Here is a 14,815-nt window from a genome sequence, read left to right on the forward strand (position 1 = left end):
CATTTCTAGTAGATACGTTTCCTGATGGAGTTTGTTTTCTTCCTTTTTTCCAGATGAAGAGGCTGTTGCAACCTACAAATCTCCCTGCAGCTCTGGTATTAAGCAAACAAAAAATAAATAAATACATTATTAAATAATAAGAAAAGTAAGTATTGATATTATAGTATTAATATCAAAGTGTATGGAAAGGCATTTGTTTAATTCTGCATAGAATACGGATGGGATAGAACCTTCTGTTAGGATTTTATTGCTGTCTGTGTTCCTACTGGGGAGAGTCAGTCCTCTACTTGTCTTAGTGACCATTGTCACTGAAACATAAAGTAATTGAAAATCCTTTTATTATATATATATTATTATTTTTATTCACTTGCTGAACTTGCTAAAAATTTGAATTCTTTAGAGAAGTAAATTCCTTAACACAGCCCCTCCCTCCTGTTACATTAAAGCCCTCTTCTCTTCTAAAGCCACCATAAACAGAGAGATTTTCTTTCCTGCAACCAGGGTCCCTCCCTCCCACTTAGCCATTCTGTTTTCCTGGTAGGGGGGGGGGATAGGGAGAACAAAGTGATTACTGTTATTGGCTATAATAGCCACTAGTAATAACTGCTCCTGTGGAGCCATTGTGGTTACTGCTAGCAGCTATAATAGCCACTAATCGCATGTAAAATCCAACAGTGAATTAACTGTTGCTGAACCGGCTGAGATTCAAACCCTCAATGACCAACTTAAAGCCACACTATGCAAAATCAGGATGACCGATTGTTCAATTTTCTATGAAAGTGCATATTATGATGTAGTCTGAATGGTACTGACTTGTACAAAAATTCTTGGCCAACAAAGGCAAATGTAAGCAAACTCGAGTGTTGCAGAAATATTCAGAACATCGCCACAATCTTTACCAACCAAAAATAATAGCACAGCTGCCAACTGATGTATACATCAACTGGAAATATTTATGTTTTAGAGGAAGCACTATTGCAGCAAAAAATGTGAAAATATGTGCAGTCTATGTGCAATCAATCCTAGTGAGATCTATATCAGAGGTGAAAAAAAAATATATAACACATCTATAAAAGTATCAAGTGCATATACATTCCTCATGTAAAACATATATCACAGTGCAATATATGCAATAGAATGCATCATATATACCAAAGTGTCAAGTGCATATACGTATATATTCATCACATAATAAACATGTGTAACAAATAACAAAATATGTGAAAAACATTTCTGTAAATGAAAATATGTTTCAAAAAGTTCCAAAATAAATATACTCCAAAAAGTTCTAAATGAGTAATATAAAATTTTCAGGTTAGAAACATCTCTGATGATTCACATCTGAAATTTTTTTGTTCCCTCCCATCATGAATGGGAACCTCTACTGTAGATTTTAGGCAACTTTGTCTTACAAACTATTTATAAATGTAATGATGATACTCTCTTATCTTGTATTTTATTCTAGTTAAAAGAGAATCAAGATAAATGTTCTATAGAAGCAACTGCAAGCTTCTTGAAAACAATGCATTTCCAATTATGTAATAAATATTATGCCCAAGCTTGTGTGTATTCTTAAAAAAATAAAATAATTATAGTTGAATGCCATAATGTGACTTCATCTTTGGGTTCTGGATGTCATTATTTACAGCCCTTGTCCACATCAGTGGGTTCTTGACAAGGGAAGACTGGGAAGCTTTGGCCTTGGGGGTAAACACAACTAACCAGCACTTTTTATGGTAGAAACAGTTTTTTGTGGTATAAAGAACATTTAGCATTAAAAACATGCCATGGTACAGCATTGACTGGTAGACATGGTCAAACGTGGGCGTACCTAAAACACATAGTTTATTGTAATATGCTTTCACATCTTTTAACATCTACTTCCTTTGCAGCTCTCAACATTTATTCACATGAAACTTTAGATGCAAAGAAAGTTGGAGTTGAACACTTTCTATTACAAGATTCTGTAGTCACAGATCTGAGTGGAGAACAGGTAGCTAAATATCAATGCACACCATGTGTCACTGACTATGGGTTCTGCTGCCTTTTAGTACTGGAAATACCTCCCTGTTAACCCCACACCAAACCCTTTCCCTCAGCCCAGTCCTTCCCTGATTGTGGATACCATCATTTACATTCATGGATTTTGGATAATGCCCAGAGTTGTAGGTTCTTGCTGCTATCATCCAAAGTAATTTATTCTAATTGTCCTGGAACCTTCATGCAAACTGGTCTAATAGCAGAAAAGATAGATACATTTGAAGGGGGTAGTTGACACAGATGTAAGTGTGCACATCTGGAAAGGATGTAGAGAAATCTGAAGTGATTCCTTTAAGGAATAAAAATGGCCCCCTCTGATGAACCGATCCCAGCTTTAGTTAGTTTTTGGTAAGTTGATATAGGTTGAAAAAATCTTCCTCTTGGCCCACAAATCTTTCATATTATCTAGTACCAAGAAGTTGGGTACACAGTTCTCTCTAGATGGTACAGGGTACCTTATGTAAAATGGATGGTACACTCCCAGACACGTGTTGGAGGTGCAAGGTGGAGGCGGGCACTATATCCCATATTTTTTGGTCCTGCCCCATGTTAAGGCCTTTTTGGGAGGAGGTGACGGCAGCCATAAAACATTTGACCTCGGCTGATCTGAAAAGAAATCCAGCTGCATGCTTACTCCACCTGACAGAGAGACCCCTCCAGAAATATAGGTAAACTCTTACCATGCAGTTGTTTATCACAACAAAGGCTTGCATCCCAGCTTTACTCCAAAATCAATGATATTCACTATATGGAAGAATTAACAGCAACACTCCACAATTCTGAAGAACAATTTAGAGACAAATAGGGGCCCTGGAGATACTTTTATGTGTACGAAAGCCTACCGACAGGATATTGCCCGTACTGAGTCCACTTAAGCTGAACCATTTAGTAGCCAAGATTCTGCTTATGGGTCTCCTGTCACATTACCCTTTTGGAGTGTGACCCGCATGTTCATGGTATATCCCCCCCTTTTTCTTATGCTCCCTCTTTCCTTTTCCTCAGTCTCCCCTTTATTAACCATTTTCTTCTGAGAAGTCAACCGTTAATTTTGCATCATAGAAGTCATGAGTCACATGATAATACGGTTGTGAAGATTAAGTGTTAGAGTTGTCAGCATACATTTTTTCTATTTATGCATTAGTTCAGTTCCATATGTTTCAATGCAATTGACAGATTCTGGTACTATTGCTCATGGGCCTTTTGGCCCCATTGTCCTGTTGCATAATATCTGTAGTACATGTAAAGCTGTAGATATACAGTGGGGCAAAAAAGTATTTAGTCAGCCACCAATTGTGCAAGTTCTCCCACTTAAAAAGATGAGAGAGGCCTGTAATTGGCATCATAGGTAGACCTCAACTATGAGAGACAAAATGAGAAAAAAAATCCTGACAATCACATTGGCTGATTTGGAAAGAATTTATTTGCAAATGGTGGAAAATAAGTATTTGGTCAATATCAAAAGTTCATCTCAATACTTTGTTATATATCCTTTGTTGGCAATGACAGAGGTCAAACGTTTCCTGTAAGTCTTCACAAGGTTGGCACACACTGTTGCTGGTATGTTGGCCCATTCCTCCATGCAGATTGGCAAGACTTTATGTGATGACTTGACTTGATGTATCTTGGAAGCTTTGCCATTAGAAAATTATTTTAAAAGAAGAAAATAAGAACAAAGTGCATGGAGGAAAAAAATCAGCTGGGCAGAAAGAAAGATAGTGGTTATCTAAGGTAGAGAAAACTGTAAAAGACAGAGATAAACCAATTATGGTATTAGATAGAGGCAAAGATAGGAAACCAGTAAGGCAGTACACATATCCCACCCTAAATCGGACACTGCTATTCTTCACCTGCACTGACTGACCAGAAATTTGGACACCTCTGTACCCTGCCAGCACTACCTGACCTGTCTTGTTCTATTCCACTATTGCCACCACTGATGGGCATGTATTCAGCACCTCTATACTCCGTCAGCACTTGCTGACCCGATACTGTTACTGCTGCAGTTGGATATGAGGTGATCTATGGGTGCTACTCCTGCATCCCTGGGGAAGTATACACTAGTCATAAATAAAACCTGGGACTTTTTAGGCATGCATATTACAGTGCAACATATTACAAAATATATTTTATTGGTTATATTAAGGCTGCATTCACACCTGAGCAATGCGCATTTGAAGTGTTACTAAACCCAGGACCCTGTATTCACTATATCTGGCCTGCCACAGTACACAAAATATGGAAGTGCAATTATTTTAGTAAATATAAACTGCTAAATACCTTTTCTCATCAGTAGTATATAGCAGTCTTGTGACTTCTATCAGTGTCTAGCTGAGCACTGGTAAAGCTTGTAGGAGGAGTTTTATTTCTCCTTTGACTGCCCTGTGAGGCTGCATAACCCCTGACCCTTTGTCTGGACAGTGCTGATTGGCCCTGTGCTGATCACATGAACCCTCCCAAAAAAAAAAAAGAAAGAACTTTTGTAGCCTTACACACTAAACTGAGCATGTGCAGAGTGATTGCAAAGACTCTCTTATCAGGAGATGAGTTGCCACAAGGGGGCACCCACCCTCCTAAGTGGTTAGCACTCCTGCCTAGCAGTACTAGGGTTCCAACCACAACACCACCTGTCCTTTAGTTTGCATGTTCTCCCTGTGCCTGTATGAGTTTCCTCCGGGTACTCCAGTTTTCTCCCACAATCTAAAGACATGCTGGTAGGTTAATTTGCTCCTGTCTAATTTGGCCCTAGTATGTGTATGAATGGGAGTTAGAGACCTTAGATTGTACACTCCTTGAGGGCAAAGACTGGTGTGAATGTAAATATGCAAAGCGCTGCATAAATTGACAGTGCTATATAAATATGTAATAGATAATAAAATACATTATTAAATTCAGGCCATTTTTAGAGCTAGTAGGCAACATCTACTGCCCAAAAATAGCACAGGAAACTGGGCGTTGCTATGGAGAACATGTACCAACACAGACAAAAGTACAATACAGCAGGGAGAGGCTTTTCAGGCTTTTAAGGCAATATTAAAAAATACACAAATCTTTTAAATATCTTGCTTGGGGGATGCCGTAAAACTGTACATGGTGTTGTGATACAGCAGTATAATAAACAACATTGTACAATGTCAGCACATCTTTGGCTGTGATACCCTTGATAAAGTCCCGTTACTAGTGAAACGCATCGGGCAGGAGTGTGCGGATGACATCACGACATTGCCATTTATTGGGATAGCTCTTGGAATGACATTACAGCAGGCAATAGCATTCATTAGGTGGGCCCGTGCTTTGCCTTGCATTACATTACGGATGGTGTCTGTTTTGAGCTTGTACAGGACTCTGCTGCTGAGATGATACTGCCATCTTGTGGTTAATCAGTACATCACTGGATCTTCATCATACCTGGTGCAAAATACACCTCCGGAACATGAGTGTATTCTTTTAAAAGGATAAAGCACTATGTTGAGTTCTTTTTAATGAGGAATACAGCTGATACAAAGACACTTATCAGGAGGGAGCTTACTTTAGAGTCTTCATTCAGCAAGCTGAGCTTCTGAGTCCATATGGGACCAAAAGTGCAGTTAGACCATAACATTGTATAATGTGGCTTTTGTTTGATTCATACTTAAAATATTCTTTATTTTTTATTTCTTGTGTGTTTTATGTTTATATATATATATATATATATATATATATATATTTTTTTTTTTTTTTTTTTTTTTTTTTAGTTCAATATTAATATTTTTTCTACTATTTTATCTTCTAATATATATTTTTTTATCTTTTCACTTTGTTTTTTGGTTATATAAGGATCGTACCATTGTTTCATGTAGCACAGCATTTTTTCACTTCACATTATGATTATATAATTTGCCCCACTGCGACATGGGTTGTGTACATTAGCAGCTACAGTATATAATTGTAATTTTTTGTTTTCATTTCACCATAGTTAGCGCTTGAGTTACTCAATTTATTTTAGAACCCTAAATAACAGTTTAAAGGATAAGTTCACTTTTGGAACATGTGACGAGTTCACTTTTGGAACATGTTCCACCTGTTTTTAGGATATTTGCCTACACATCACATTTAGCTTTATTGTATAATAATAGGGGCGTAACTACAGGGGTCACAATTACGACCCAGCCCCATGATCCAGAGGATCTGTGCGGCTCCCCTGAACACCGTCTCCTGGATTTCAGTGGCAATCCCCCCCAGTCTGCTTGGGATGCTGTTCTGGTCTAAATGCTCCTGAGACTCAGGGGCAGGGGCACTACTGGTACCGGCATCCAGGACACATTCCTACATTTCTTAACAGGTTCCCCCTTCCCTGGGTGCTGATGCGGCCTGCCAGCAAAGCTTTCTTACACACTACAGCTGCCCAAAAGCTGCAAGTGTGCTGTGTTCAGACAAAGAATCGAAAAGCCCATGCTGGCTGCTGCTACTGAAATGGGAAGGGTTTTGGAAGGCTTTTGAGTTTACAGCACCAAAAGGTGAGAGCTGGGGGGGTGTTGCTGAACACAGAGGGAGCGGTGTATGGATGAGGGATGCTAATTACAGAGGGAGTGGTGTGTGGATGAGGGAGGGTGGTGGTGCTGGGCACAGAGAGAGTTGTGTGTGGATGGAGGGGTGCTGGGCACAGAGGGAGTGGAGTGTAGATAGAAAGACATGGTGCTGGGCACATGGGCACAGAGGGAGTGGTGTGTGCATGGAGGAGTGCTGGGCACAGAGGGGGCAGTATATGGATGGGGGGGTGCTGGGCACAGAAGGAGCGTTGTGAGGATAGGGGAGTGATGAGAACAGAGGGAGCATTGTGAGGATAGGGGAGTGCTGGGCACAGAGGGTGCAGTGTGTGGATGGAGGGGGGTGCTGGGCACAGAGAGAACAATGTGTATGGAGGGAGGGATGCTGGGCACAGAGGGAGCAGTGTGAAGATATGGGAGTGCTGGGTACAGAGGGAGCATTGTGTGGATAGGGGAGTGCTGGGCACAGAGGGAGCATTGTGTGGATAGGGAAGTGCTGGGCACAGAGGGAGCATTGTGTGGATAGGGGAGTGCTGGGCACAGAGGGAGCATTGTGTGGATAGGGGAGTGCTGGGCACAGAGGGAGCAGTGTGTGGCTAGGGGAGTGCTGGGCACAGAGGGAGCAGTGTGTGGCTAGGGGAGTGCTGGGCACAGAGGGAACAGTGTGTGGATAGGGGAGTGCTGGGTACAGAGGGAGCTGTGTGTGGATAGGGGAGTGCTGGGCACAGAGGGAGCGGTGTGTTGATGGGGGGAGTGTTGGGCACAGAGGGAGCGGTGTGAGGATAGGGGAGTGCCGGGCACAGAGGGAGCGGTGTGTTGATGAGGGGAGTGTTGGGCACAGAGGGGGCATTGTGAGGATAGGGGAGTGCTGGGCACTTTAGTGCTTTAAACTTTGATTTTGAATTTTTCTGGACATAAGGCAGAAACCTGTTATTGCAGGACACACAGTTCTTCTTCCAGGCAGTTTTATACATTTATTCTGGTGAACCAAACAAAATTATTCAGTCGGTACAATCTGAGGTTATTTTAGGTAGTTAGATACACCTGGCTTCTATGTAGGTCAGATTCCAGTAAATCAGTGTTTGTGATATTTTTCTGTGGAATGTGAAAATCTCTTTTTAACTTCTGTTACACCCACACAAACCTTGAGCTGACCAGTCCTAGCTCAGCAAATATTGATCTTGCAAGGGTCAATAAGCAAGCTGTACTACAACCAGCAGCGGATATTAAAGATATGTGTCATTTATTGTGCGGACTGGCTGATCTCTCATGCAATGAAGAAACTCCGTCATAGTATGTCACCCCACTGTGTACCTGTGTGTTTAATATTACTGTTAATCTTCGGATCCCTGGAAGCCAAACTGTAAGTGTCCGATATTTGTATATCTAGTGTATTTATTGGTTTCAGGGTAATTGAAAGCTATAAATAGTGGCAAGTATTTTTTTTAGATTAACAAACTCTGATAAGATTGCTTGTACTGTATATTTTAAAGATAGTGAAAAATATACATTCCTTTTAATACTACGGCCTTTGTTAATTATATGTAATATGAAGCATTGCATCCAGACACCCTTCTGGATACAAATCTGTGTTACAATTAAGATTAAAGTATATGTAAACCCTCACCTTGTAGAACAACCCATTCAGTTTAAAATAGAAATTCAAGGAAAAACATTTATGTATAGATATAAAATATATATATATATATATATATATATATATATATATGTTTATTTTTTTATCTCATAGGAGAAGATTTATTAAAACTGGAGCACCCAGTATCTGGTGTATCTGTGCATGGTAGCCATTCAGCTTCTAACTTCAACTCATTCAATTAAGCTTTAATAAAACAAAAACTAGAAGCTGATTAGTTTCTATGCACAACTGCCCCAGATTTTGCACACTCTTGTTTTAGTAAATCCCCCATAATCTCTCTTCTCAGCTACTTAGAGAGCTTATAATGAAGACTGCAAGGGGGTATGTCAGCAGGAGGCAGAGAAACAACAGGACACTGATCTTCCCAGTGAAGAGATGTGCAGGGAGGCATGTCAGCACAAGACTGAGCACTGGAGTAAAGTCAAGCTGTGCTCCCACATAGAATGCAAAGAAGCAAACTGACAACGCTGGGATGGATGTGCTATGCTTTGGCATGGTCAGTTTGAAACAGGCCTAGACTGGGACAAAAGATAAGCCCAAGCATTTTAAGTGTGACCTTTGCAACCCTGGCAATTCCTCCACTGGTGTCAGTAGTTTAATTATTTATATTATTTATTTATTACCATTTAATTATTTAATTTATTTTCTATTTTGTTTTTTATTATTTTATTATGATTTTTTATTTAGAAGCCCCATTAGTAGTCCTTGGTGAGATATCAGGTGTCTAAACAGACCCCTGACATCTCACCTTTGAGACACAGAAAGGAGATTGAGGACACAGCCCTCAATCACCATCTCTGCAGCCTCAGCAGCATAGAATGAATGTACCGAAATAGCTATGTACAGAGCTTCCCGTTCATTCATAAACTGAAGTATCGTAAACACAGTTATGAATAGACAAAGTCAAGGATCAGTACTGATCATGTCTGTCAATTCAGACAAGGAAGGGGCCGATAAATGACATATTTACCAGCCCCTTCCCCGTTCTCCATCCTGACAGATCCCCCATAGCAGCCAGAGGGACAGGGGTAGGGGGCACACCACACCGCTGAGGGGGGGGGGGGCAGGAGAGTGGACAGCAGTCTGGGGCAGCAGAAAGAAGATGGAAAGGAGGGGCAGTACATAAGGAAACCAATCCGTCCATTTCTCTCCTGCCACTGCTGAATGCTTGCAGACGGAGAGGAGGAGAAGTGGGCATTTAGTGGTGACAGGAGAGAAATGGACAGATCGGTTCTTCTATATTCCACCCTGCCGCCCCTACTATCCAGGTGGCCCCAGCCTATTGGTCAAATGCACCATGTGACATGCCTGGGCCTGGTTTGGAATGGGAAAGTGGGACAACTGGCAAGATCACCACATATTTCACACAAAGGAAGCAATACAAAAAGGACAAGATACTTTTTAACACAAGTACATAGGAATATGAAATGTTAGGTTACCTTAAATTTTAAATTCATTGGGATGCCATAATACATACAAAACTCTGTAAGGCTACTTGCAGATTTTTGAATAGCTGACTATGAGGCTACGTCACCTACAGACTATTGACAGAGGCATTGAGTTGATTTCTTGACTAAGCCTAGTATAAATGTAGTGCTCACCCCCAACGGAGCCGCTGAGTATTGGGTACCCCTATATCCTGCACAGCCAGACAACATGTATTTTCAGACTTCCACTCAGAGTCAATAACCAGTCCATGAGCTTGATGCCCAACTTGACTTTCAGTAATAACCCTGAGGACAACCTTCCTAATTCTGTACAAAAACGGTATATCCTGAACTTTCTTCTCCAGCTGGAGTGGCACAGCCTCTTAATGACTCAATAGCAAAGTCTCTGCGAAGAGCATCTGGTCCTCTTTTAGTGAATTCAGACCCCAGCTAGGAAATGTCCATCCACCTGGCTGCATTTTGAAAAATATACTGGAGCAAGAGATTATACGACAGGCATGCAGCACTGTCCCAGGGAGAACTGGTAAGGTATTGCACCCAGCAACCCTCTTTCCTTTTGGCCCCCAGGGTGTAGAGGTACTCACAATGTCCTTGTATCCTGTAGCTCTGGGTAAACTGTGTTCAGGTCTCTCACTGAGCCAGTTTCTGTCCCTTCTTGCAGGCTGTCCTGCTTATATTTAAGGATAGTGCCCTGTTGCGAATGGGTCAGGTGGCGTCAGTGGTTGCTAAGAACATGGCAGGTTTAGGCACCTGCTGAATCCTCAGCAACCACTAATGCCACATGGCCCCATTTGCCTACAAATGCACGGACGGCATTGACCAAATAGGGACATGGCCATAAGACAGCTTGAGAAACTGTCACACAGCATGTGGCATTATGGTCTATGGCTTCTTTTTTGTGGCAGGTGTTGTTCATCACAGTTGACGAGGACCTATATCGCTGGATAACATGATTGATGATAGATTTACATTGAGGACCTTTTTTGGGTATCTTAATAAATTACTTTTCTTTACTTTTTTGTCAATGAGTAGGGGTACTCATTTCTACAAGGTAACCAGTATCTGAGCGCCCCCTTATTGTCTTCCAGAATCTGACTAGCCACCCAACCTGTGAACCCCTTGTCCACAGGGCCAGATTGATGAAGAAGAGACCCTTGTCCTGCCAAATATAGGGACAAGGTGATTTGCCAGGTGGTCCCCCTAGCAAGGCACTTCACCATGTTTTAGGCTTGAGGCCTCGTATAATTCAGGAATGGTGGGGGGGGGGGATTCACCCTCCCTTTAATCAATAGCCAAGTTACAAGCTTGGGTTAAGGGTCTGTCTGTTATAGATTTTCTCTTGGGGGGGGCTAAGCATTTTTTTTTGTAGGGTTCCCCCTTAAAATCCATACCAGATTAGAATATTCTGGTATGGATTTGGAGATGGGGGGGGGGGGGCATGCAGTTTTTCTTTGTCAGTCTGTGTATAGGATGTATGACAGCAAAAGTGACATGACAATTCACTGCCTGCTTCTTTTTTAGTTAAAAGGCATAGAGACCCTTCAAAGTTCCCTCAAAATACGTTTGCATTAGTACATATACCCCATGCCATTTGTTTGACAATACCCAGCCCAATAGCTAGCAAACTGGCTAATATTAATTTTACAGGTCAAGCCCATTGATTTCAATGGGTTTGAATTTGGCATCCAAAGTACAGTATTGTAATGTATGGCGAACCCAGGCACTAATCCTGAGCATCAGACTACAACTTTTTTTTTTCTTTTGCTTATTTTTTTATGTAAACTTTTTAAATTTATGTTTGTTCATGTTTGTAGCACTAAATTAAAACAAATGCTTTGTACCAAAAACAAAGTCAAAGGGATAAATCGTAAAATAAAATTTATAGTGAACACTAATTAGTTTTATGAAACACTACAATTTAGTTAAAATTTTAGTTAACCCTTCTTATTTTTATTAACCCCTTCATGTCCTTTCCTTAATGTCTTTTAACCATATTAAATTCATGTTAGTTTTTGTTGTGCTGAATTAAAGAGCTAGGGGAATGGGAGGGGGGTGTATTTTGGTATCCTTGCCTTGGCTTTCAGAGGACCTTATCACAGAGTTTGCTACTTTAGAGAAACTGACAACTGAGGAAAGAATGCATGAAAGAAGCTGATAAAGTACGTGTGTTGGTGGGCTTTCGTGCCATTGATTCTGAATAGAATCCCCACCTCCAAACACACCTCCAAAATGTATGTGCACTGTAAGGCCTCTTTCACACTAGCGGACTTATGGGCCTTGATTCACTATTGGGCGTGGGCGCATATTTATGGGCTTAAGCCCAATTTTCATGGGCGTCCGTCCATTTTTTACCCTGCAACCTAATTCACTATTGACCAGAGCCCATAAGCAGACGCCCAATCTAATTCACAAAAAGACACACGCCCGGAATCAGACTCACAAAAGCAGACTTGCTAAGAAGCAAGTCTAACACAATGAAAAATCACTGTAGAGACATGTTCACTTAGAAATTTGCTTTGCCAAATATCAGGACTTCACTTTAAACAATATCTGCTATTTCCAAAAAAATTAAGAATGTGTTAAAAATCGTTTTTTTCAAGGAAATCGACACAGTAAAAATCTAGATGCCCGTGCAGTGTCTTTGGCAGATAGAACTGAGCATGTGCAGAACACCTTTTAGACCTCTGCCATGGGCGTTTGCTTTTTAGCCACTGACTAATAGTGAATCTGATTGTGGATTCCTCTGACAGCCGACACTCGGTCACGACTACTGTGTTTAATAAACAGCACTCGGCATATCTTCATGTAATCTAATTAGATTTCCTTAGTTTTAGTGATTCTATTTTTGTTTCTTATCCTTTATAATTATTTCTGTTATGATTTTACTTATTTTGAAGGTCTAGATAATATTTATTTTGAAAGCTGAATGTAAAAATAAAGGTCCGCAAAAAAAAAAAAAAAAAAAAAAAAACAGCGTGGGTCCCCCCTCTCATCCATACCAAGCCCTTCAGGTCTGGTATGGATATTAAGGGGGAACTCCATGCTGAAATTTAAAAAAAAAACAGCGTGGGTCCCCCTCAATATCCATACCAGACCTTTATCCGAGCATGCAGCCCGGCAGGTCAGGAAAGGGGGGGGGGACGAGCGAGCGCCCCCCCCCTCCTGAACCATACCAGGCCACATGCCCTCAACATGGGGGGGTGCTTTGGGGCAGGGGGGCTCCCCCCCCCAAAGCACCTTGTCCCCATGTTGATGAGGACAAGGGCCTCTTCCCCACAACCCTGGCCGGTGGTTGTGGGGGTCTGCGGGCGGGGGGCTTATCAGAATCTGGAAGCCCCCTTTAACAAGGGGGCCCCCAGATCCCAGCCCCCCCCTACGTGAACGAGTCTGCGGTACATGCTCCCGCAGACTCCTTCACAAAAAAAAAAGTGTGGTGTAAAAAAAACACAGTACAGGGTCTTTGACAAGTCCTTTATTAAAACAATGTCCCCCGAAGTAGATCCAACGTCAATCGCGGCGGCGGCGGCAGGGACCCGAAAAAAGAAAAAAAAAAAAAGGCTCCGCTCCAGTCCCAGGCTTCCAGCCTTGTGAAGAAGAGGCTAGCTGACAGTTCTTATATAGGTATGGGGCGGGGCCAGCCGGGGACATCATCCGAGTGACCCGCCCCATGTCACATGCTTGCTGTTCCCGGCTGGCCCCGCCCCATAGCTATATAAGAACTGTCAGCTAGCCTCTTCTTCACAAGGCTGGAAGCCTCCGACGGGAGCGGAACCTTTTTTTTTTTTTTGCTTTTTTCGGGTCCCTGCCGCCGCCGCCGTGATTGACGTTGGATCTACTTCGGGGGACATTGTTTTAATAAAGGACTTGTCAAAGACCCTGTACTGTGTTTTTTTTACACCACACTTAGTTTTTTTGTGAATAAGTCTGCGGGACCATGTACCGCAGACTCGTTCACGTAGGGGGGGGGGCCGGGATCTGGGGGCCCCCTTGTTAAAGGGGGCTTCCAGATTCTGATAAGCCCCCCGCCCGCAGACCCCCACAACCACCGGCCAGGGACAATGGGGACAAGGGGGAGCCCCCCCTGCCCCAAAGCACCCCCCCCATGTTGAGGGCATGTTGCCTGGTATGGTTCAGGAGGGGGGGGGCGCTCGCTCGTCCCCCCCCTTTCCTTACCTGCCGGGCTGCATGCTCGGATAAGGGTCTGGTATGGATATTGAGGGGGACCCACGCTGTTTTTTTTTTTAATTCCAGCGTGGAGTTCCCCCTTAATATCCATACCAGATCCGAAGGGCTTGGTACAGATGGGAGGGTGGACCCCACGCTTTTTTTTTATTATTTATGCAATAAAGGGAATTATTTTACATTCAGCTGTCAGTGGGGAACCCCGCTGACAGCTGAAACATTAACACATGGCTGTCGCTCCTACAATCCCGCATGAGTTATGTTATCAACTCATGCAGCATTTTAGTAGTGAAAACCAATGCAGCGCTCATGTTTCAGCTGTCGGCGGAGTTCCCCACTGACAGTTGAATGTCAAAGTATTGCAGTGATTTATAAACAGTTCTTTAAATAACTGGCGTGGGGTCCCCCCTCCCATCCATACTAAGCCCTTCGGGTCTCGTATGGATGTTAAGGGGTAACTCCACGCTGAAATTAAATAAAAAACAGAATGGGGTACCCCCCTAAATCCATAACACATACTTATCCGAGCATGCAGCCCGGCAGGTCAGGAAAGGGGGGGGGGGACGAGCGAGCGCCTCCCCCCCTCCTGAACCATACCAGGCCACATGCCCATACCAAATTATTCAAACATTTGTAAACAGACCAATTAACTGAAATGGTTTGACATTTGTACCCCAAATATGACGTTCCCTGAGGCGTTGGTAAACCGAGGTACGCCTGTATTAGTATTGCAATCCTTTGTATTGGGATACATAGAACCAACATACATCTGAATTGGCAACATAGCACAACATTTGTGTCACATTGGATATATCTGGTAGTTATACTGACCATGCCCAGGGACCTAGGATTGATTCACAGCACAGAAATACAGGCAGGGTTAGCAATGTAGCTCCGTGGATTAGTGGTTAGCACTACTGCCTCATAACTCTAGGGTTGTCGCTTTGAATCCCAACCCCGGCGAG

At 42.4% G+C, this 14,815-nt stretch overlaps 1 protein-coding gene across 3 annotated transcripts in view; it reads left to right on the forward strand.

Annotated features, from left to right (window-relative positions):
- Positions 1-1,618, forward strand: part of LOC149474197 (alpha-2-macroglobulin-like protein 1) — a 120,040-nt gene extending 118,422 nt beyond the window's left edge. For 2 of the 3 annotated variants that reach the window (XM_089668831.1, XM_089668840.1), the window contains exons 36-37: positions 54-145; positions 1,466-1,618. In XM_089668831.1, the coding sequence (XP_089524957.1) occupies positions 54-121 (68 nt within the window). In that variant the 3' untranslated portion in view covers positions 122-145; positions 1,466-1,618. The remainder of the gene's footprint in view (positions 1-53; positions 146-1,465) is intronic. The other variant, XM_089668843.1, reaches the window with a different exon arrangement.
- The last annotated feature ends 13,197 nt before the right edge of the window (positions 1,619-14,815 follow it).

The sequence above is a fragment of the Staurois parvus genome, unplaced genomic scaffold (genome assembly GCF_062004578.1).
Source record: "Staurois parvus isolate SC_StPar_1 unplaced genomic scaffold, SC_StPar_1.0 ptg000009l, whole genome shotgun sequence".
Lineage (NCBI taxonomy): Eukaryota > Metazoa > Chordata > Amphibia > Anura > Ranidae > Staurois > Staurois parvus.